The sequence below is a fragment of the Halteromyces radiatus genome (genome assembly GCF_025201355.1).
Source record: "Halteromyces radiatus strain CBS 162.75 chromosome Unknown BX664scaffold_2, whole genome shotgun sequence".
In the NCBI taxonomy this organism is placed as follows: Eukaryota; Fungi; Mucoromycota; class Mucoromycetes; order Mucorales; family Cunninghamellaceae; genus Halteromyces; species Halteromyces radiatus.
The window spans coordinates 1,812,999-1,835,193 of NW_026251688.1; the positions used below are offsets into that span (position 1 = coordinate 1,812,999).

Genomic DNA, 22,195 nt, shown 5'->3' on the forward strand with positions numbered 1-22,195 from the left:
TAATGAAAGTTGACTATCGGTGAGAAGCGAAAAAAAAAAAAAAACTCTTTTAGTTGTTATTATGATGATTATTTTCTTTTGAGTATGTAGTGTACTACAATCACTACTTTTATTTCTTGTAGAACAAACTGGAGGTACAAGAAATGATCTATATATGGTAGTTGTACCACTTTATTCTTTGTTGCAAGTTCCCGGTAATTTATCAGAGAGAGAGAGTGAGAAGGGTTTAGTTTAAAATGAAAAAAGAGTTGAAGGAGTCTTATGTCAATCAGTCTAATACACTAGTTTTGTTGACTTTATTGGGTTTAAACTAATTCTCTTTATTGAATATGTATATATACATATACTCATATATAAAGGGAATCTTGGATGTAAAGGAAATTGAAAAATAAAATAAAAATAACAAAAAAAAAAATGAAAAAAAAAATGAAAAGGACAACGTTTCATCACCAAAAAGGAACGGAGTTCTTTTGTTTTGGAAGAAGATGGACAAAAGAGAAATGATTCACATTGTACAAGCGCATGATCTCCAAGTCCTACCATTTTAAGAGGTTCATATTTTTTCTACATATTCGATTAAATGAAAAAAAAGGAGGTAAAATATTTATAAACAGATTGGATGCATAATAGTGAATAGTAAGATGATGATGATGATTGAATTTTATCTAATAAGAAACTAAATATCATTCACTATTTTGTTAATAAAAAAAAAAGAAAAGGATGACCATGGAAACAATAGAAAACTGTTTTATAAAGTGGTACTTATTTTGTAGAACACGTGGGAAACTTGAGTCAGACTTTCCCTTTCTCTTGGGTCATTAGAATAGTTGTGATACAAAAAGGAGTAAAAAAAAAAAAAGTTTATTCTTGCCGTCAAATCAATAACAAATAAGTTTGGATCAGAGAAAAGGATCAACTTTTTGTTTATATATATATGTATATATACACACACACACAAATATATATATATAACGTATATATGTAATATACTTATTATATGAATCTATTTTCATGTTTAATAATAATAATAATAATGTCATGATAAAAAAGAAACAATCACTATTATAGATAATTCGATATAGAAATGCATGAATGCGGTATTTTAAATATGAAGTGAACCGAATCAAAGAACCATAAAAGTAAAATGGATCACGTACTTTTCCAATGGGAAAAGAAAAAAGAATCAATAGAAAGAAAAAAAAAAAAAGAATAAGGGGTGGAATGACCTGAAAAAAGAAAAAAAAAAAAAGTATATTCATCCTTATTATTATTATTATTATGTGACATTTGTTTTTTTTTTTTTTTTTTTTTGTGTGTGAATGGGAATTTTAAAAAAATAACAAGGATTTTCTTTTTGGTAATCATCAAATTATTATGATTCTATTCTTTGATAAAATGAAAAATTATTCATAATCAAATATATAAAAAAGAAATTATCATTAAAAAAAAAAGAAAGAAAAAGGAAATAATATGTAAACTGATAAGTTTAAAGTCTAGTCTAGTTCAATTCATTTTCTGCGTATAATGGCTACTTTTCAACCTCCGAGTGCGCGTTAAAAAAAAAAATTATGGTAGAATTGTAGAATCACCTCTTTCTTTCACTTTTCTTTTTTTTTTTTCTTTTTCTTTCTTCTTATTCTCTCTCTCTTTTTTCCTTTTTTTTTTTTTTATTTATTTTAGTCCCATTGAATTGACATCGTTACTACTCTGCCATGGCGGAAGAAAAAGCTATCAAACCTGACAATAACGAAAAGGCCGGAAAAGAAGAAGAATTCGAAGAACAAGAACATATCGAACATGAAGATGAAATTTCGCCTGAATTGGAAGCTTTACTTCATACCGATCCATCCATTGGTTTGACCTCGGCTGAGGTACAAGAAAGATTACAACAATTTGGTCACAATGAACTTCCTGAAAGAAAAGCCAATCCGTTCCTCAAGTTTATTCGTTACTTTATGGGTCCCATTTCCTATTTGATTGAAATTGCTTGTATTATTGCTGCTGTTGTTGGTGATTGGATTGATTTTGGTATCATTTTGGCTCTTTTGTTTATCAATGCTCTGATTGGTTTCATCGAAGAAATGAAGGCGGAATCTGCTTTGGATGCCCTTCGTCAAACTTTAGCTCTCAAGACTCGTGCCATTCGTGATAGCAACTTGGTAGAAATCGAAGTACGTGAATTAGTCCCTGGTGATATCTTTGTGCTTCGTATTGGTGATATTGTTCCTGCTGATGGTCGTTTATTAGGTTTGGGTGTCAATGGTGAAGAAAGTTCAGCTGAACTACAAATCGATCAATCTGCTTTAACCGGTGAATCTCTTCCTGTGCACAAAAATAAAGGAAATACCGTCTATTCCTCTAGTATTGTCAAACAAGGTCAACAACTTGCTGTGGTCACCAAAACAGGTTCCAATACTTTTATCGGTCGTGCTGCTAACCTGATTGCTATTACTGCTGATGAAGGACATTTCCAAAAAATCATTGCCAAAATTGGGAATGTTCTTATCTGGTCTACCGTCGTTTTGGTCTTGATTGTTTTTGTTTATCAAATGGTGCATTTCCGTAATACTCCTGAAGGTGATTGGCGAGTGGTTCTCGAAAATTGTTTGGTCTTAACTGTGGCTGCTATTCCTGTGGGTTTACCGACTGTGATGTCTGTTACTATGGCCTTGGGTGCAAAACAACTGGCTGCAAAGAAAGTGATTGTCAAACGTCTGACTGCTGTTGAAGAATTGGCTTCGGTTTCTGTTTTATGTTCTGACAAGACTGGTACACTAACTCTGAATGAATTAACATTTGATGAACCATGGCTCAATGACAACTATACTGCTGATGATATTCTCCTTTACTCTTATTTGGCAGCTGAACCTGGTGCGAATGATCCTATTGAAACAGCTGTCCGTCGTGCTGCTGAAACATCAGTGGATATCTTACGAGATAGACCGGCAAATCAACGTGATGTTCCCGGATACAAAGTGACTCAATTCCAACCGTTTAATCCAGTGACCAAGATGACTCAAGCAACTATCATGGATTTGGAAACAAATCAACCTTTCCGTGTCGCCAAAGGTGCTCCTCAAGTCATTACTCGTCTTGTTGGTGGTAATCAAGAAGCAGTCAAGGCAGTGAATGCTTTGGCTCGTCGTGGTCTTCGTGCTCTTGGTGTGGCAAAAACTGTACCTGGTGATTTAGAACGTTTTGAATTAATTGGTATGATTTCTCTCCTGGATCCTCCTCGTCCTGATTCGGCTGATACTATTCGTGATTGCAACTCTTTGGGTGTGGACGTCAAGATGATTACTGGGGATCAACTTATTATTGCAAAGGAAGTCGCTGCTCGTTTAGGTATGGGTCGTGTTATCTTGGATGCAAATCATTTAGTCGATCCTACAAAGTCTGAAGAAGAAGTTACTGTCCATTGTCAACGTGCTGATGGGTTTGCACAAGTGATTCCTGAACACAAGTATCGTGTAGTAGAACTTTTACAAAACAAAGGACTTTTGGTTGGTATGACTGGTGACGGTGTAAGTTTTTTTTTTTTTTTCTCAAAAAAAAAAAAAAAAAAAAAGGAAGATTGTTTAACTTTTTTTTTTTATTTTTTATTTCGTAGGTGAATGATGCTCCTGCTTTAAAGAAGGCTAATGTAGGTATTGCTGTTTCTGGATGTACTGATGCTGCTCGTTCTGCTGCTGATATTGTCTTGTTGGCCCCTGGTTTATCTACCATTATTGATGGTGTCAAGACTTCTCGTGCTATCTTCCAACGCTTGCGATCTTATGCTCTTTATCGAATTACCTCCACCATTCACTTTTTGATCTTTATGTTTATCATCACTATGGTGGAAGATTGGCGTATGCCTGCTATTTTATTGATTATGATCTGTGTTTTGGTAAGTACACAAACAAACCAAGAAAAAAAAAAAAGGAGGGACTCATTATTATGACGATGATTATAGAACGATGCAGCTACTTTGGTGATTTCTGTGGATAATACTCAAATCTCTGATCGACCCGATAAATGGCGTATTGGGCAACTCTTAACGCTTTCCTTTATTTTGGCCATCCTGCTCTCTGCACTTTCTTTTGCTCACTTTTATGTTGCTCGAGATGTATTCCATGTTGGTAAATATGAACTTCATTCTATCATGTATCTTCATATTTCTTCTGGTAAGATAACACTCATCAAAAAAAAAAAAAAAAAAAAGGTATGTAATGATTCTTATTATTATCTTTTTTTTTTTCTTGGGATCATCCATCCAGCACCTCACTTTGTTATTTTCTCTACAAGAGTACCTGGATTTTGGTGGGAAAACATGCCACACTGGTTATTTGCAGTTTGTGTGTTATTAACTCAGGTCCTTGCCCTCTTCTTCTCTGTATATGGTGTTTTCGGTGAACGAGAGGAAGTGGCTGGTTGTGGATGGCCTTGGGGTCTCGCTGTACTTGGTGTCTCCTTGATATACTTTATGATTCTGGATGTGGTCAAGGTGTATTGTTTCCGATACTGGAGTTTCCAATTGACGGCCAAGATGGTACCTACAAAAGGACGTCGCTCCAAGTTGGAAGGTCGCAAGTTGGATCAAGCTTATCAAAAACGAATGGAAATTTCTTGGGGAAAACTACAACATACTGTACAAGCTCACAATATTGTCGCTGCCTTTAAGCATCTAGATGAATTCAGGAATACAGCTTCTGGTGCCGCTTGATGGATTGATCTTAGTCATCTATATCCTTTAGCCTTTATCTTTATATTTTATCTTTATATTATACATTTATATAGTCTTTGTATACATTGTTTTTTTTTCTTATTATTATTTTTCTTATTATTCTCTTCTTTCCTTTTGATATATCTTGATTAGATATTTAGTATTGTACTACACTTTTTTTTTCTCTCTCCTTTTTTTTTTTTTTTTTTTTTTGATTACTATTATTATTTTCCTTCCTATTCTTATCCCTGTTATTGATTATTTTGAATTGTTGAAGTTTAACTGATAAACTTTGTTCGTTTTATTATTTTGATTATAATTGTTATTCAAATGAATGTTGTTTATTGATTGTTTGATGATAAGTGATGGAATATAAACTTTCTACAAAAAGTGATGATATATAACATCCCAGATGATTGTCATTTGGACAGAAATTTAAAAGTATCACAAAAAAAAAAAGGGTGTTTGTAAACATGATGATCATACAGGTGCCAACGTTAGGGAGATATGGATTCTATTCCTATGGTATGATCCTATCGTTCACTAACGAAAACTTAAAAAGAAAAAGCACGAATTCTAATTTCTGGAGTAAGGCGTTAGGCATCATTTGACTTTTGCATGCATAATAAAAACAAGTACATGATCATCAATGCACAAAACACAGAATTCTGTCTTGGTTCCTTCTATATGACTTTTTTTTTTTTTATTTATGTATAAAATTTATTTATTTCCGTATATGTATCAATCTATAAGAGATATGTATAAAGTAATCAAATAAATGGAAATATAAAGATAGTTGAATGCCAAAAATCAAAACAGTGATAATAATCAAATATGGAAGGGAGATAATACAAACTGGATAACAAAAATATACTAAAACTAACGAGTTGTATATATATATCGATTAGGATAAGCATTCCGTCACTGATCAGGGATCTTGTTGATTTCAGTTTTCACCTCTTGCCATGATTCAAGGTTCTATAAATTTCAGAGATGATTAACAAAATTATTTTGTTCCCTTTCTTTAAGAAAAAAAAAAAAACTACCTGTTGACAATAACGAATGTGTGCTTTGGCGTAGGCAATCAAAATCTCTTTCAGATCCTTGATTTTTTCTTGTTGGAATCTATCTAAATCTGCTTGTACATCTTTTGAAATCCCAGCAAGATCTTCCCGTGTAATCGTCAAAGCTTCTTCCAACTAAATGAAAAAGAAAAATGCTAAATTAGATATGTGACATATTTTATTTTTTTCTGTTCTACTTTTATTTTACCACAGTAATAGCATCTTTTGTTTTCCCAATTTGATTGCGTCTTGTTGCCACTGGATCCACATCAATCAAACCTTGTAAAGTATGACCCACAGCATTCATCATTTGCATCGGTGCTGACCAGGCATATCGTGATCGTCGTCTGGAAGGTGTAGATAAAGAAGTCGTTGTTGAAGTAGTTGTCGTTGTTGGTGAAAGTGGCGAATGTTGATCATATTGATGATGATGTTCTGATGCGTAAGGATTATTATCATATGAAGAAGAAGGAGAAAGAACATTTCCGTCTGCATCCACCGTTCCATTATTAAGTTCATCAATATCCACTGCATTCCGTCCAATGGTATGTTCCCGGGCAATTGCTTCTTCTAAACGTCGTGCTTCGCCTTCCATTTCCGAAAGTATATCCAGAGATTCCTTTTTGCTCTGTAGTGATGCTTCAATCATTTCCACTTGAGCATGCTTCATGTGTCTGAACTTGAGTACTTGTTTGATAGTTTGAGCAAATTGGGCATATTCTTGAATGGGTTCAGCAAAATCACCTTCAAGCATGGTTACCATTTCACCAGTGTTTGAATAAGAGGCATCCACGGCTTGACCAATTTTTTCAATCGCATTAGCTACTTCCCCTTCTTCATTAAGACTAAATCCATTATACACAGCACCTAATTCAGCATAATCATTAGCCAATTCTAGCATAAATAAATAAATAAATAAAAAGAGTTAATTTTCCTTTTTTGACATGCATAATATTTCTTTTTTTTTTTCTTTTCATATTAAATTACCTCCTAAACGCCGGATCACTTTGCGTTGACTTTTTTCCAGATGGTTGTTCATATAGTTGGCAACACGGTAAGTAAATTGTTCGGATTCTTCGAATCTTTGATCAGGGTGTTTCAAAAGATAGGCTGATGAAGGTACAGGTATCAAATGACTGGTAAGAACATTGTTGATAATACCATGGGTAGATGCTGATTGATTGCTGAAGGTCATTTGTAAAGGATTTTTAGGTAGTATTGATAATGGAGGTGAGTGAAGTACATCAGACTATACGCAAAAAAAAAAAAAAAAAAAATATGAATTTTACTATTATAATTGTTAATAAGCTCTTACCCAAGGAACACCACTTTCCAAAAACCTATGAAAAACATGATCATGACCAAGGATAGGATGTTTGGCAACTCGATTCAAGAAAGTTTGCAACATTCGTTTCCTTTTTTCCACCATGGGTAAATCATCCTTTACGCGTGTTTGAAGAGCTGCATAATCCACTAGAAAATATATAGAAAAAAAAAAAGAATAATAAATACATCTTTGAGTAACGTATTCACGTATTTTATTGTTCTCCTTTTCAAGTCGAAGCATTTACCTATGGAGTGTTTTTCGGGTATAGGAGGTACAATAACTGTGGGATGAAGTCTGGTAAAAGATTTACAAAGTGATTCAAATTCGCTATACCGGTGTTTGGTTTCTATGTTCTATAAAGTAAAAGGAGTTTAACCATGGATATTCATTTTTTTGTAATTGTATTTTTGGTCTATTGTTTTCTTTATTCTTTTTTTGGATCTTTACCCCAAGTCGAATGTTGTAGGTTACGTAGGATTTTCCAGCAGATGCATCGGATTGTTTCTGTGAACCTGTAATAAAAATAAAGGTGTCGTCGGCGGATAATAAACGATTGATATTGCAGTTACAAGAAGCTGCTGAGAATGGATGTGAATTCATATTATATCAGTAAGAAGACGGTAGGCTATGGGTAATGATGAAGAAAAGAAAAAAAAAAGTGAGAAAGGAGAGAAAAAGAAGAATGAAAAGAAATGGAGGAGTCAACTCAACTTTCGAGCCAAGGGAAAATTATCAAATTCAATATCCGCTAAATCTATTTGCTATGAATAACAAGAGATGTATTATCAAATCTTTTTGCGATCATGATTCCTACCTAATATTATGCCCGTGCAATAGGTGTCATTCATATATATCGTTGTATACAAAACCATCATTCAAAATAGAAATCACAGCAATCATTTTCCATCACCTGTCGTCATTAGGTATCATCCTGTATAATCATCATATATTATTTATCAACCTACATACACACCATTATATTACTATTTATCATCATAATTCATCCGTCATTGTATGCCATCGGTAACCACGTATCATCCACTCTATCAAAGGAGTTGTCTTTTCTTTTTATTTTTCTTTTTTTTTTTTTTTTTTTTGTGACGTACCAATCATTGATATTAAATCTTTTTCTTATTTTTTCTTTTTTTAGGACTATTAATGATGGTATCACCTATTTTGCTTGGCTGATTGTTAGGTTATCTTGAAAGTGATGCGGTGACAGACTTGGTTCGATGGGATATGCCAATAATCAACAAGCGAAGAAAACAAAATGGTACAATTGAAAAGACAGATCCTTCTCTTGATTTGACAGATAAGGAAGATATCAACTTTTTATATATCGATTATAATGTATAGTTATAGTTTTTATAATCATAGCATTCTTTCCTTTTTTTTTTTTTTTTTTTTTTTTTTACTTTAGAATAAAGATGAATCATATAAATTATATTAAAACCAGATGAAATCCAGTTAACGATGGCTAATCCATGAAATTACAGTACAAATAAATGAAAACTATATAATATGGTTTTTATCAAATGTTTACTTTTTACCAGATGACAGGTATACTGGATGATTTCAGGCTCAATTTTATTACTACTTTTTTTGAGTGTGCATAGTATGATGATTATTAGAAACTATGCAATATGGTAGAAGGTCTTACGAATGCACCTTTTTCTTTTTTCCATTCACAAAAGAAAAAGAGTTTGATCTTTGTTTTATTGTTAGGACGTTAGAAAAAAAAAATAACCGCAGACTTTTATCCAAAAAAGGCAATATGACGTTATTTTTGTTACTTTTTGAATCACCTTGTCTCCTTTTTGAACCAATATGGGGAAGAAAAAATAACCTAAACTGTGAGAGAAAAAAAAATAAAGAGGGTATACATCTACTGAATAAAAGTTTTCACACTATATATAAAAGCCATTTTGATAGTTTATAATCTATAGTCTAGATGTGAACGAAAAAAGGTATAAAAACGAGGCTTTGAAATTTCACACTTTTGTTCTCTTTCACTTTGATTTTTTTGGACAACTCACTATGTCTCTTGATAAAACTGAAATAAAAATGGAGGAAGATGTTGTGAACCGTACAGGTTCATTTTCCAGTATGGATGATCAACCATTTGAACAATTCAAAGAAGAAAAAAAGTTTGTACGAAAACTTAGTTGGTCTCTATTGCCATTAGTCTGGTGTATTGTCTTTGTTCAAGTAAGCTTAAATTAATATAAGGGACGACTAGGTGATTTCTTATACTCTCTTTTTTTTTTTTTCTTTATCTTGTTAGTTTGTTGATAAGGCAATGTTAGCAGTAGCCGCTGTCACAGGATTATTACAAGATACTCAGATGACAGCATCACAATACAGTTGGGCTTCTTCTGTAGTTTATTTGGGCTATCTCGTTTATCAAAGTAAGTGTACATGCATGAATTTCATCCTCACCAAAAAAAAAAAGAAAAAAAAAAAGCATTCAAAGGCAGCATTTTCCCCGTTTTCTCATTTTTTTCCCTCTCTTTTCCTTTTTTTTTTTTTTTTTTTTGTTTCTATAGTCCCGAACAATATTTTAATTCAACGTTTACCACATGCTAAATATCTTGGTGTTCTTATTACATTATGGGGTGTCACTGTATGTGCGACTTGTGCAGTTCAAACTTTCCAACAATTGATGGGTTTACGGTTTTTATTAGGGTAAACAAAAGATACCTTTTTATCAGGACGATACTCATTATTTTATGTTTAACATAGTCTATTTGAAGCTGGATCAAACCCCGTCTTATACATCATTCTGAATACTCTCTATAGAAGATCAGAACAATCAGCTGTGTTCGGATTCATGATCATCTCCTCTGGTAGTGGGTCTGCTGTTGGTTCTGCTATTGGTGTTGCTATCACTTACACCTTAGATCATGTCCATGGATGGCGCGCTTGGAGATGGTATAACAACTCCCTCTTTTTTTTTTTTTTAAAAAAAAAATGGATATATTTTTTTTTTGTTAGACTAACTTTCACTCTATTTTGTTTTTTAGGGGTTATCTCATTTTTGGAGTGATTACTATCTTTTTAGGCATTGTGACATTTTTCCTTTTGATTGACAAACCAACATCGAAATTATTACGACTGACTGAAGCCGAAAAAAAGATTGTAGAGGAACGTGGCAAAGACAATATGGTGGTCAAAACAAAACTAATTAAACGATATCAAATTTGGGAAGCTCTCAAGGAACCTCGCCTATGGTGTTTATGTTTTGGTATGCTTTTACTCAATCTTCAAAATGGTGGTTTGATTTCTTATAGTGCCCTTTTAGTGCAATCTCTAGGCTTTACCGTAAGTATTAATTATATCCATTCATATATTACTCTATTAGAAACAACAATTCATCTATTGTATAGTCTCAAGAATCTGTAATCTTACAAATTCCCAGTGGTATTGCAAGCGCCACCTATGTTCTTATTTCCATCATTGGAGCTAGAAAATCAACACAAACCATTTTTACAGCTATGACATTGATCTGCGTTTCACTCATTGGCTTGATCACTCTGGTTGCTTCCAATAATGTCGGTGGTAGGTTGGCTGGCTATTATCTCTCATGGGCACAAGCTGCAGGTCAAGCTCTTATCATTACAATCATTGGTAACAATGTTTCTGGTTATACAAAGAAGGTAACGTCAGTTATAGAGAAATATGAATTATAATCTTACTTAATATCTTTTTTTTTTCTGTTTTACATATTAGGTCACATACAACGGTACCTTGACAGTATTTTTCACTCTTGGTAACTTTATAGGTATGGTACCTTTCTTCTTGTATAGAACTACCAACTGACAATTATTATCTTTTTTATTCTTTTTACTCTTTTTTTTTTTATACAGGTCCATTGATGATGGTACCACCTACTTATCTTGGAGGATTATTGGGATATCTTGCAAGTAATATAGTGACAATTTTATTACTTGGTTATGTTCGATGGGATATGGCAATAATCAATAAGCGAAGAAGTCAAAATGGTACATCTGAAAAGACAGATCCTGCTCTTGATTTGACTGACAAGGAAGATGTCAATTATGTATATCGATTGTAGGCTTAGTATTTAGTTATAGCGCTATATATATATATATATTCACTTCAAAATAAAAGATGATTTGTTTGTATCTGATAACATATGAATGAAATAGAATAAATGATCATATATTGAAAACAAAAATTAAATGGTGAATGTTGTCTATAATAACTTGTCTTTATATTGGAAAAAACGTTCTATTTTATTCCAGATGTCAATACATTTGGATGTCTTGTTTCAAACCGATGCCCTTTATCTCCAAAATCTATCTAAAAAAAAAAAAAATCATCTTCCTGCCCAGTTTCCAAGAAGAAAATTTGAAACATCATCAGAAAAATATCATATAGTTTAACGCGTCAGAGATCTCGTATCACTTAAACGCATCCGTGACAGATTGTATCAACTCTTTTCAAGGTCCTGAAGCAGAATGCACTTGAGAAAAGAAAAGACGAAAAAAAAAAGTAGACTTTAGACATCGTTCACATTTCATCCACCAATAATGGATCATCTGTGAGCAATACTTCTAATGTAACGAAAGATGGAGAGAAAGTTTAATTCAGAAAGATCCAATCAAATACCATGCCTTTGATTCCATATTTTCTATTTCAAGCTCAAGGCACATTGTGAATGGATTGGAAAAAAAAAAAAAAAGAAAGTGCATGAACGATAAGCGTTTTGTTTGAGAAAAAAAAAAAAAAAGAGTTGTGAATGATTCTCAAGGGGAAGATCGTATGAACGTGGTTATCAAATGAAAGAACGGAAGACGATGGAAGAGAGAAAAAAAAAAAGAAAGAAAGTCATGTCATCTTGAATGTCAAAAGCATAGATGATTTTGTATGTGAGAGATAAGAGAGTGTGTGAGAACCATAGAAACCAAAGAAATAGAATATTTTTTTTTTATGACTACCCCACAATCTCGGATATCTTATTTTGGAATCGTTAAGTGACACAAAACACTGAGGAATTACTGTTTTGGTTCAAAAAGGAAATCGTCTACTTTATGAATTGATTCAAGAAAAAAACTCCCAAGAACTTAATCAATTCATTCACTCATCTTAACTAAAGTGAATAAATATGACAAAAGGTTTAATGTCGTGCGAAACTTTTCTTTTGATCGTTAATGCAAAAAAATAAAGATCTTTTTTTTTCTTTCCCTTTCCTTGGATTTGGATATTGAGAATCTCGGGATTTCAACTCCGTTACTCTTCCCCTTATTATTTAAAAAAAAAATAAATCTCTTTCTTTCTTTCTTTCTTCTTTCTTTTCTTTTTCCTTTTCTTTTCTTTTTTTTTTTATTTTTATATATTTTTATTTTTATATATATATATGTCTACTGAAATAAAGGAAAAGATTGAAGTGGAACATTCTGAATGTCATGACCATTTCAACGATACTATTGAAGACAATTCTCCAAAAGCAACTGTGATCAAATCTGATGCTGAAAAGATTTTTGTGAAAAAACTTAATTGGACACTATTACCTTTTATTTGGAGTATTATCTTTATTCAATTTGCAGATAAATCAAGTTTATCTTTGGCTGCTGTTTTAGGTATGTTACAAGATACTCATACAAGTCAAAGTCAATATAGTTTTCTTGGATCAGTATTTTATATTGGTTATATCGTATGGCAAATACCCAACAATTATTTTATTCAACGACTACCTATTAGAAGATATCTTGGTGTACTTTTAGTTTTATGGGGTATCTCCGTTGGATGTACTGCATTATGTCAAAATTTTACTCAATTAGTTATCTGTCGTGTTTTACTTGGTTTATTTGAAGCTGGTACTTATCCTTGTCTTTATATTGTTCTCAACTCTTTGTATAGGTAACTCTTCTTCTTCTTATTCAAATAAAACTCATAGATTTCCTTTTATAGACGTCAAGAACAAAGTGCGTGTTTTGGATTTTTATGGATGTCCAACGGATCAGGAACTATATTTGCTGTATTGATTTCTTATGGTATTGCTCATCTTGACGGTGCTCATGGTATTGCTGCCTGGAGATGGTAAAAAATCAATTATATATATATATATATATATATATATTATAATAATACGGATGGTAACCCACCTTTTTTTTTTTAATTGATTCGGATAATAGGAATTACATGATTTATGGTATTCTTACCGTGGTGATTGGTATCGCCACCTTCTTCTTCATGGTCGATAGTCCCCAATCAAAATATTTACGATTAACAGAAGCAGAAAAAAAGATTGTTGAAGCTCGTACTCAAGATAATGCAGTGGTAATGGATCGTGCAGTCAAGGTATCTCATTATTGGGAAGCTGTCAAGGAACCTCGTTACTATCTTGTTCTTTTGGCTGCCTTTTGTAACAATCTAAGTAATTCTGGTCTTGTGGTATTCAGTACTCCTTTTGTTGCTACACTTGGTTTTACAGTAAGCTATTATTATTATTATTATTACTATTATAATTTGCTCAATCTTCTCATGCCACTTTTTTTTGGGGGGGCCAGTCACTGAATTCCATTCTTCTTCAAATCCCAAGTGCCGCTATCTCTGTCTTATTTGTATTATTGGCAGTGGTTATTAATCGAAAATCAAAGAATATGTCTTTACCTACAATTGTTTGTGGTGGTATTGCGATGATCGGATGTATCCTTTTGGCTTGCTTACCTCACACTTCTATCAAGTTATTGGGTTATTATTTAGCCTGGGGTTTCAATGGCTCTTATGTTATGTTATTAACCATCGTATCTAATAATGTTTCTGGTTACTCAAAGAAGGTATTATTATTATTATTTTTTTAGTTTTATTTTTATTTTTTTTTTTTATCTTTTAAGGAATGCATATGATATTGATTCAGCGATTTTTCTTATAAAAAAAATAGATTTGGTACAACGCTTCAGTGATGGTGGCCTATACTGTTGGTGCATTTGTGGGACCTCTTGTGATGTTGGACTATGAATTCCCTGTTTATCGTACTGGTATGATTATCTTTGTGATTGGCAATTTATTGGTGGTCTTATCAGTATGTACAATGCTTTATTTAATGAAACGTACCAATAAAAAGCGTGCTCAAAATACTCATGGTGAAAAAACGGATGCTCATCTTGATCTTACCGATAAGCAAGATAAAAACTTCTTCTACAAGCTTTAGTATATCCTTCTTTAGTATATTTCCTTTCTTTTTTTGTATTTTAGATCATTATATTTGTAGTTTTAGTTTTTCCTTTTTAATGTACTTAATTCTTAATAAAATGATCTTTCCTTTTTTTTTCTGTTAATAATAGTAATGATGGCTGAGAGGTAACGATGGATGATGATCAGATGATAACTGATAATGTACTGGTTGAACAACGATGATACATGTCAAACTGTCAAATGCAAAGAAGTACCTTATCGGGAATACCTATTTGGAAAAATAAGAACAAAAGTTTTAAGATCATGTGAAAAATGATAGCCAGGTCTATCAATAGTTCACAAGCATAGTCAAATTGTATTCCCATTTGGATGATAATCAAATGTTTATTAAGAAAAAAAAAAGAAGTAGAGAGGAAGAAATGTGATCACTATATCGATAAAGGGACGATGTAGAACATAAGGGGTATAAGAGAAATAATAGAACCAAAACTAAAAAAAAAAAAAAAAGACACTGAAGCTATCTACTACCACCACCAATTTTAGTTAAACCGCGTAAACTTTCTTTGACAATTAATCGAGGACGGTTGATAAATACAAATTTTTCCCTGATAATTGATGTGACACTATATTCGACTGCTGGACCTATATCATTGTTATTCCCTTGATCAATATCCATGATTTCCTTGTCTACTTTGTGAATCACAGCCAGTGGTTTATGTAGTTTCTTCCGACTGCCTTCTATACGATGATGTCCTATAAGAACATGTGCTAAATCCTATATACGCATATATATATATAAAAGAAACAATAGTCAGTATATGATTCAATGTAGTTTGTTCTATGAATAATTTACCCCTTCAATTTCAATATCGCCAATCTTGACATTTTTCACTGATTCAGTGGCACTTTGGAAACTTCCTTGAAATTCAAGTAAGATCAGATCTTTTTTGTCTTCAGAATGAACCAATGAATGAATAACTGCATAAACCATGATGCATCTTGATTTTAATAATAGGAAGAAGTTTTTTTTTTAAAAAAAAGAAAAAGAAAAAAAGAATCAAATACATAAGACTTCTTTTTGAATCTTCATTTGAATTCAAATCCCGCAGGTTTTTTTTTTTTATTATTACTTTATTGTATACACAGAAAAAAAAAAAGGAAAGCTAAACATTGTATAGAATATGTATTGGTTTTTTTTTTTTTTTTTTTTTTTGCTAGTAGTGATAGGATTTGAATCGAATTTCAGGGGTTACGGTTGGCGTAGAGCTGTTTCCATCTTGTAAATGAGTAAATCCATTTGAGTTTCTTCTTGGTCGTCTTCTATTGGCGTTTTCTCCAGCAGGTACATATTTGCGTTTCTTGTCCAGTAAGTCAGTGGTTGTTGAGTAGCTTTGATTTCGATGATCGTCCTGATAATGTGATAATGAAGATGTGGAAGAAGGTGATAATGGTGGATTCAATGTAAGTTTGATGGTAGGACGAGGCATATGTGATGATGTTGATGTGTTGTCAAATGAATTTTGAGATAAAGAAGATGAAGTTGTTATAGAATGTTGAGATGAATTCACCGGATATATGTTGTTATTTTGATGTTCTATATTGACATCCATAGGCGTAGGAGGATGAATATGGTTTGATGATTGATAATATTGTTGATGATTTTGTTTCTGCAGTTGTCGATCATGGTTTGATAATTCACGCACTTTTTTGCATAGGAATTCCGTTTCATCTTCCAAAGCGATGGACAGACCATAGAGTTCCCTAAGATATTGTTTAATTGTATAAATGTCATCCACACCAAGGATAGTTTTTGACCGGCAAAAGGAATAAAGTTCATCACGGTAGGAAGTCATCATCAATACGATTTCTTGTAATTTTGGGTAAACTTGTGGCACCAGTAAAAGATCTTTGGCTTCATCCATCATTTCACAGATTTCTTCAAATTTGGGACGACGGGAAAAGTGAGCAAAATCAAAGGAGGGATCACATACAGGGCATACATAACTGGAGTTGGGATTCAATTGTCGTCTTGAGACCTTGACACAGCTACCATGATACCAATCTTGACAAACATCACAATTAATCATAAATCCAGATTCAGGTTCACGGCAAACACAATAAGGTCGGGTTGCTTTTTTCGAATATCTGTTATGCGATGGTGGCTTTTTCGATTCCTGGTGCATTTCTAAAATATGTTCAATATTTGTATACATATCGTGTAAAATAGTATCAAAAGTTTTTGGTGGGCTGATTCGATACGTTAGCAATCTTTTGATTTTCATCGTCCAATCATCGAGTCGTTTTAATTCGTGGTTAAGTGTTGCAGATTCTTGTTGCACCATGGCGGAAGGAAACTGTTGCATTTCTTGTTGTAATATATGTACATCTTCAGCAGTCGGTCGGTGTAATAATTGTTGTTGCTTGCATTGCATCATCGTTCGAGTGAATTGTAACATCCAATGTGATATTTTCTTTCTAAATTCCTGAAGCTCTTGATAAACACTTCGTAGAGTCGGTACATCTTGGTCCACATTGAGAATTTCATCCAAATCTTCCAATGTTGCATCACGATTTCCAACTCCACCAGGTAATAGACGACGAGCATGTTTTACCCATCCTTCCCCTAGCCGTAACTTATTTTCCATGGCTTGATATTTTGCATTGCTTGTAGGTATGTTGCATTCGTCAGCTTCCTTTTTCAAATCCAAAATTGCACTATGATCCAATGGTAATTGCATAGCTCGAGGTTCCAATACGTCCATCCAATATCGTTGACGTAGAGTTATCACCAATAAACCCATTTCTTCAACATCTGTTTTGAGTGAGGTACCACGATGTAACATGTGTTCTATTTCGGAGGTAGCTATATCTTCCTTGGAAACTAGAGATCGTGCTTGTTGTTTGAATTCATCAATTTCATTCTTCAAATTTTCTAGTCGGTTGATGGTAGGTGATTCAAATGCTATAGTTTTTGATTCTTTCAATAAAGAAGTAAGCTGTCGGTATCGATCGCCATTATAGTTGACCTTCAAATCAAAAGTTATCTGCTGATTTAATCCATCTATTGGCTCCAAGAATGCTGATGCTTGATGTTCCCATTGTTGTACTTGTGCCAAAAAATTGCGAACCTGCCTTGTTTCTTCAAAAGGTACACCGATGTTGTCTGCCTCTTTTAGTAGTTGTTGTAAATGCTGTATGCTAGGTAAAGTTCCACCAGAGAAAATTTGTCTTGTTTTGCTTTCCCAATCGGATGTTGTACGCGCTACTTTGAATGCCACTTCAACTAATTGTCCTAATTGTTCATCAGAGAATCGTATACGGACGTTCTTCTTGTTGTCTGAGCATTCACATAACTTTTCAAAAAAAAAAAAAAAAAAAAAAAGAGAGAGAGAGAAAGAGATTGAAGTCAATAAAATGAATAATAAGATTTTTTTTTTTTTACCTCGTCTATATGGTTCAAGCATGCTACCCTTTTAGTGCATGAACATGTGACGTGGGACAGGTAAGTGTAACAGTGACAGAAAAGGCATTGTAGTTGTTCATTAGAATCATCATTGTCATACCATCCCAATTGCTTGATTTGAGGATGTTTTTTCTTGCATTGTTTCCTTTCAGTCGTTTCCCTTTCTTGCATATCCTGTAAAGCATCTTTAAGCCATTTTGCATTCTTTTTGGTAAGATCCATTTTGAGAACGTTGACTAGTAATTCATCATGAGAGAAGCAAGGTTGACGTCGATATTCTTTGTAGCGTTTGACACATTCAAGGCCAAGATGTACCCAATCCACTGGAGCAAAATTGACAGCTTCACAAAAATTGAACTATATATCAAAATTAAAATGGAATATAGAAACAATCAGTAATGAATATAAAAAAAAAAAAAATAATAATCCATGTTTGATAAAATATATATATATATATATAATTCTTACACCATGATTAAATCCAGAATGATAGGCTTTTGGGAATGTGACAACAAATTCACCTGGACGCTGATCCACAGCATATACGCGTACTTTTTCTTTCAATAAACGACCAGGGCTAAGCATTGTGACTAACTGGAAGAGCAGATTGGGTTGTTGTTCAAAGAGTTCTGGGACAGCTTTTTTCATTGTATCTTCAAACTTGGCAGTATCTTCGCCAGGTACACCATACCATGTCTTTGTTTCACCCCAATGCATATAATTGATAGAATAAGTAAAATGATCTTCATTGTGCCAACAAAAAGCCGAGAAGCACATTCCAATATATAACCAAGGGACCATCATACCACTAATATCTGTTTTGATATGCGTAAACAAGGAGTCAGGAAGAATGGGGATCATATTGAGATTCCAAGGATCATCGCCTTTAACACCATCAGGTCCACGTTCAACAGAAGCAAATCCACTATAAATATATACATTGATTAAAAATAATATGATTTAACATTGTATTTTAATGTGACTAACCTGCCATGTTGTGTGCTATGAAGATCAGCACCATATTCCACTTGACATGTTTCATGAGGATCATCTACCAAACGCCAAAATTCATCTTCACAATCTTCCTCAGTTACCAATTGGGATTGTTCAACAGGTTGCTTCTTAGAAAACCACTTCTTTTTAAAATTGTCACAAAAGGTTTGAAAATCGGATAGAGAATATTCATCACCATCTTCAAAACCATAATCACCACCAGCAGCCGTGAGGCATTTGATACAATACCATTCAGCTGGAGGTACAGAAGTCAAAGGAGGAGATAAACAAGACATATGATAGGCACGATCACAATCATCACATAGTAAAAGTTGATGGGCATTGTCGTCAGTATGACAAATTTCACATAATTGACTACTATCTTCGCTTGCATGATCATCATCATCATCATCTAATATATAAATAAGAAAAAAAAAAGGGAAGTTAGGGAGGATATCATTCTTTCTTCTATTAGAGAGAGAGAAAGAGAGAGGTATTTACCATGTGTATCGACTGGTACAGGAGTTGATCGGTTCTTGTATTTTGCCAGCCAAAGTTCATAGGGTAGAATAACACGACTATAAGCAGATTTGAGAGCATTGGACATTGAGGTACATTGTCTTCGAGTATAATCAAGTTCTCTACCAATTTCAGCCCATCGTTTTTCATCACACACCTAAAAAAGGAAGGTATTTTAACATTTATCATCCATTCACATAATTATAATAATCATATGTTTTTACCTTTTGATAGCCACCTTTTTGCGCCACTTCTTTTTTGAGCTTATATAGATCAATAGGACGTTTATCCAAGTGAGGAATACGTTGAATAGGTCGTCCATGTAGTTTATGAAATTTTTGTAATTGTTCCAGATAGTTGAGATTGGTTCTTGTTTCACCTTCCATACTGTTCAGTTTTTGAATTCTAGTTCTGAAGCGAAAGATCTAGTAATGAAGGGGAAAAAAAAAGTTCAAGTCAAATGTAAAGATAAAACATTATCTTTTTGTTAGACAAACCTCCGTATTTAAGCAAAAGTCCGGTTTGTAGTTTTTGGGAGGGACGATTTTGATAATGCCATATTGTTCAGCTTCTGGTTGAATGAGTCGAATGTATCCAAGAGGATCTTTGAATTCTTCCGTTGTTGGATGATATGTTGGTGCTTCTGTTAATCCAAAAATACGTTCTCGTGTTCGTGGTACTGCGTCATTTGTTGTTTTAACAGTTGAAAGGTCTAAAGGTGATGAAGGACGAGCATCAGATTTTCGTGTAGTGGACTTGTTGGTAGATATACGTTTCATGGATGGTGTATTAGAATAAGGAGACGAAGGTAAGGATGACAACAACTGGTAACAAGTAAATGAATCACTTGATGAATATTAGAATAATAAAAAAATAATACTAATAATAAAATAAAAATAAAAAAAAAAAAAAAAAAAGAGAGGAAAGAATAAAAAGGGAAAAAACAAGTAGAAGAGAGTCAAATGTCGAATGTTTTTTTTTTCATTTTCCACTAAGAAAAAAAAAAAAAAGGAAAAAAAAAAAAAAAAAAAAAAACTAAACCAGCCAATCATTATCTCAAAAATTCGATCTGTAATAAACAATACAATTATTTTTTCTATTTTAATTCTTTATTTTAACTAGTTTCTAGGAGATGACTAACTACACGTTCTAATACTGGCATACAACGTACATAAGCTTTCCAATGAGAAATATCATCAGCTCTTGTGGCCCCGCTTGTGAGAAGTCCAATAGGTTTTCCAAGTTCTTTTGCTAGTCGTACCAAACGATAACTTGAGTAGGTAGCTAATGATGACCCAATGACCAATACCGCTTTTGCTTGATATACCATGGATTCTGCTGCTTGATGGATAGATTTTGGAATACTTTCACCAAAGAAGATTACTTTAGGTTTCATCATTGTACTTGAACATTGAGTACATGTTGGAATACTAAAGTTTTCATAGGATATATTTCCAGGTAGATCGACGTCGCCATCAGGATTGATCATTGGTTTTTCGCCTTTAAATGCCAATTGTCGTTGATAGTCCGCCCAAGAAGGATTATGAGCAATCAATCGATGTTGATAAGATGTTCGATCCACTGAATGCTTACAAACCATACATTCCACAAGATGAAGAGTTCCATGTAATTCTATAATTCGATTAGGATTTGTTCCAGCAAAATGATGTAAATGATCTACATTTTGAGTGATGATATTTTGTATAAAATTTGCTTCCAATAAAGAGGATAATGCTACATGTGAAGGATTGGGTTTTGCCTTTACCATATCATTCCATCCAAGAAATCCACGTGCCCAATATCGCTGTCTAAATTGTTCACTAGATGTCAATTCATGATAAAGAATAGGTCGATGTTTTGGATTGCGAATATAAGTTCCCTACATATAAAAAGCGAATATAGTTAGTGATTGAAAAAAAAAAAAAAGATGTTTATTTTTAAAAGTAATGTTTTTTTTTCTCTTTTATTACACTTTCTCCTCGGTAGTCAGGTATACCTAATAAAGAAAAAACAACAAAAAAAGATTGGTTTTTTTTCTTTTCTTTTCTTAAAGAAAGACAAATGATTTAGCTTTACCACTATCTGTACTGATGCCTAAACATTTGAAAGAGAAATATATAAATTGAGAAAAAGAACATAGTTATATATATATTATAATTACCTGCTCCAGTAATAACCAAGACTTGGCCGTTATGTTGTTGTATCAATTCTATTACTGATTCAGTTGCTTTGTCAATATCAAAAATAGGAGGTATAAGTGCCATAGAAGGACGAAATTCAGGCATTCGTATTGTTGCTTTCCATACTTTTGAAGATGCCGATAACTGCCGTTTATTATTAAGTAAGAATTTACTTGGAATCATACAAGTTAATGAAAGGACGAAAAAAAAAAAAAAAAAAAAAAAAAAAAGATAAAAACGATTTTATGGGATCTTCGTATTTCGCTCTGGGCCTACTTATTTTCACCCGCATTTCGGTGGTTGAAAAGAAGAAATGGAAAACTGGTTAGTGTTATGATCAACTAAATATTATTTGTATATGTGCACTTACCAAAAAAAAAAAAAAAAAATGTATAGTATGTTATTATCTGCTATTGGATAATAGAAGGTTGTGTCTTTTGGTCTTTTTGTTATTGATGATAGTGAAGCAACCCTTTTGTTTGGTAAGTTATCTCGACTTTTCTATGGACTGTGGCTGTTTTTTTTTTTCTAATTTACTATACACATTTATATGCATAGAGAACGATTAAATGGGTACAGATCAAGATCAACTGATTGAATATACTATTGGACCAACATGATGCGTTTTTGTAGTACGATTTGACTCTATATGAAAACAATACTAAATGTGCAAAAACAGCTCTTGTTGAACTTCGAAAACGACGTGAGTACGTTAACTCAATTGATATTCATCATTTATCAAAATGCTTAGTTTTCTTCTTTTTCCTTTAAGAGATTGCACCA

At 33.0% G+C, this 22,195-nt stretch overlaps 7 protein-coding genes across 7 annotated transcripts; 3 read left to right on the forward strand and 4 right to left on the reverse strand.

Moving 5' to 3' along the window:
- The first annotated feature begins 1,649 nt into the window (after positions 1-1,649).
- BX664DRAFT_324996 (plasma-membrane proton-efflux P-type ATPase) lies at positions 1,650-4,896 on the forward strand. Its single transcript, XM_051543932.1, has 4 exons — positions 1,650-3,524; positions 3,611-3,889; positions 3,956-4,166; positions 4,260-4,896. The coding sequence occupies exons 1-4, from the start codon at positions 1,713-1,715 to the stop codon at positions 4,703-4,705; spliced, it is 2,748 nt and encodes a 915-aa protein (XP_051403069.1). The 5' UTR covers positions 1,650-1,712; the 3' UTR covers positions 4,706-4,896.
- Positions 4,897-5,403: 507 nt separating this feature from the next.
- On the reverse strand, positions 5,404-7,764 carry BX664DRAFT_325000 (uncharacterized protein). The gene is made up of 7 exons (XM_051543933.1): positions 7,544-7,764; positions 7,341-7,449; positions 7,085-7,242; positions 6,757-7,018; positions 5,978-6,663; positions 5,752-5,904; positions 5,404-5,683 (listed from the first exon to the last, which is right to left on the reverse strand). The coding sequence occupies exons 1-7, from the start codon at positions 7,694-7,696 to the stop codon at positions 5,627-5,629; spliced, it is 1,578 nt and encodes a 525-aa protein (XP_051403070.1). The 5' UTR covers positions 7,697-7,764; the 3' UTR covers positions 5,404-5,626.
- A 1,369-nt stretch (positions 7,765-9,133) lies between these two features.
- Positions 9,134-11,289, forward strand: BX664DRAFT_383224 (major facilitator superfamily domain-containing protein; the record flags this gene model as incomplete). The annotated part of the gene is made up of 8 exons (XM_051549105.1): positions 9,134-9,304; positions 9,381-9,504; positions 9,643-9,781; positions 9,839-10,027; positions 10,120-10,417; positions 10,483-10,752; positions 10,826-10,877; positions 10,963-11,289. The coding sequence occupies 8 exons, from the start codon at positions 9,134-9,136 to the stop codon at positions 11,169-11,171; spliced, it is 1,452 nt and encodes a 483-aa protein (XP_051403071.1). The 3' UTR covers positions 11,172-11,289.
- A 1,138-nt stretch (positions 11,290-12,427) lies between these two features.
- On the forward strand, positions 12,428-14,400 carry BX664DRAFT_325004 (major facilitator superfamily domain-containing protein). The gene is made up of 5 exons (XM_051543934.1): positions 12,428-12,979; positions 13,031-13,159; positions 13,255-13,552; positions 13,630-13,899; positions 14,004-14,400. The coding sequence occupies exons 1-5, from the start codon at positions 12,477-12,479 to the stop codon at positions 14,271-14,273; spliced, it is 1,470 nt and encodes a 489-aa protein (XP_051403072.1). The 5' UTR covers positions 12,428-12,476; the 3' UTR covers positions 14,274-14,400.
- A 204-nt stretch (positions 14,401-14,604) lies between these two features.
- On the reverse strand, positions 14,605-15,279 carry BX664DRAFT_292016 (uncharacterized protein). Its single transcript, XM_051541970.1, has 2 exons — positions 15,111-15,279; positions 14,605-15,032 (listed from the first exon to the last, which is right to left on the reverse strand). Exons 1-2 carry the CDS (start codon positions 15,246-15,248, stop codon positions 14,775-14,777), a joined length of 396 nt encoding a protein of 131 aa, XP_051403073.1. The 5' UTR covers positions 15,249-15,279; the 3' UTR covers positions 14,605-14,774.
- An 81-nt stretch (positions 15,280-15,360) lies between these two features.
- Positions 15,361-20,142, reverse strand: BX664DRAFT_325009 (uncharacterized protein). The gene is made up of 7 exons (XM_051543935.1): positions 19,730-20,142; positions 19,457-19,657; positions 19,215-19,389; positions 18,708-19,125; positions 18,189-18,645; positions 17,700-18,077; positions 15,361-17,610 (listed from the first exon to the last, which is right to left on the reverse strand). Exons 1-7 carry the CDS (start codon positions 20,009-20,011, stop codon positions 15,472-15,474), a joined length of 4,050 nt encoding a protein of 1,349 aa, XP_051403074.1. The 5' UTR covers positions 20,012-20,142; the 3' UTR covers positions 15,361-15,471.
- A 177-nt stretch (positions 20,143-20,319) lies between these two features.
- BX664DRAFT_275200 (DHS-like NAD/FAD-binding domain-containing protein) lies at positions 20,320-21,614 on the reverse strand. Its single transcript, XM_051541268.1, has 4 exons — positions 21,394-21,614; positions 21,309-21,326; positions 21,203-21,228; positions 20,320-21,111 (listed from the first exon to the last, which is right to left on the reverse strand). The coding sequence occupies exons 1-4, from the start codon at positions 21,593-21,595 to the stop codon at positions 20,347-20,349; spliced, it is 1,011 nt and encodes a 336-aa protein (XP_051403075.1). The 5' UTR covers positions 21,596-21,614; the 3' UTR covers positions 20,320-20,346.
- Between the last annotated feature and the right edge of the window lie 581 nt (positions 21,615-22,195).

Bases quoted from the DNA above. Each gene is read 5' to 3' on its own strand.
- BX664DRAFT_324996 (XM_051543932.1), top strand. From the start codon at position 1,713: ATGGCGGAAGAAAAAGCTATCAAACCTGACAATAACGAAAAGGCCGGA. The intron at 3,525-3,610 runs GTAAGTTTTTTT...TTTATTTCGTAG, and splicing joins TTGGTATGACTGGTGACGGT to GTGAATGATGCTCCTGCTTT. The intron at 3,890-3,955 runs GTAAGTACACAA...CGATGATTATAG, and splicing joins TGATTATGATCTGTGTTTTG to AACGATGCAGCTACTTTGGT.
- BX664DRAFT_325000 (XM_051543933.1), bottom strand. From the start codon at position 7,696: ATGAATTCACATCCATTCTCAGCAGCTTCTTGTAACTGCAATATCAAT. The intron at 7,243-7,340 runs GTAAATGCTTCG...TATATTTTCTAG, and splicing joins ACCCGAAAAACACTCCATAG to TGGATTATGCAGCTCTTCAA. The intron at 5,905-5,977 runs GTAAAATAAAAG...TTTTTCATTTAG, and splicing joins CAAAAGATGCTATTACTGTG to TTGGAAGAAGCTTTGACGAT.
- BX664DRAFT_325004 (XM_051543934.1), top strand. From the start codon at position 12,477: ATGTCTACTGAAATAAAGGAAAAGATTGAAGTGGAACATTCTGAATGT. The intron at 12,980-13,030 runs GTAACTCTTCTT...TTCCTTTTATAG, and splicing joins GTTCTCAACTCTTTGTATAG to ACGTCAAGAACAAAGTGCGT. The intron at 13,553-13,629 runs GTAAGCTATTAT...TGGGGGGGCCAG, and splicing joins TTGCTACACTTGGTTTTACA to TCACTGAATTCCATTCTTCT.
- BX664DRAFT_292016 (XM_051541970.1), bottom strand. From the start codon at position 15,248: ATGGTTTATGCAGTTATTCATTCATTGGTTCATTCTGAAGACAAAAAA. The intron at 15,033-15,110 runs GTAAATTATTCA...ATGCGTATATAG, and splicing joins GCGATATTGAAATTGAAGGG to GATTTAGCACATGTTCTTAT.
- BX664DRAFT_325009 (XM_051543935.1), bottom strand. From the start codon at position 20,011: ATGAAACGTATATCTACCAACAAGTCCACTACACGAAAATCTGATGCT. The intron at 19,390-19,456 runs GTAAAAACATAT...TTCCTTTTTTAG, and splicing joins AAAAAGGTGGCTATCAAAAG to GTGTGTGATGAAAAACGATG. The intron at 18,078-18,188 runs GTAAGAATTATA...TTTGATATATAG, and splicing joins ATTCTGGATTTAATCATGGT to TTCAATTTTTGTGAAGCTGT.
- BX664DRAFT_275200 (XM_051541268.1), bottom strand. From the start codon at position 21,595: ATGATTCCAAGTAAATTCTTACTTAATAATAAACGGCAGTTATCGGCA. The intron at 21,112-21,202 runs GTAATAAAAGAG...TTTTATATGTAG, and splicing joins CTGACTACCGAGGAGAAAGT to GGAACTTATATTCGCAATCC.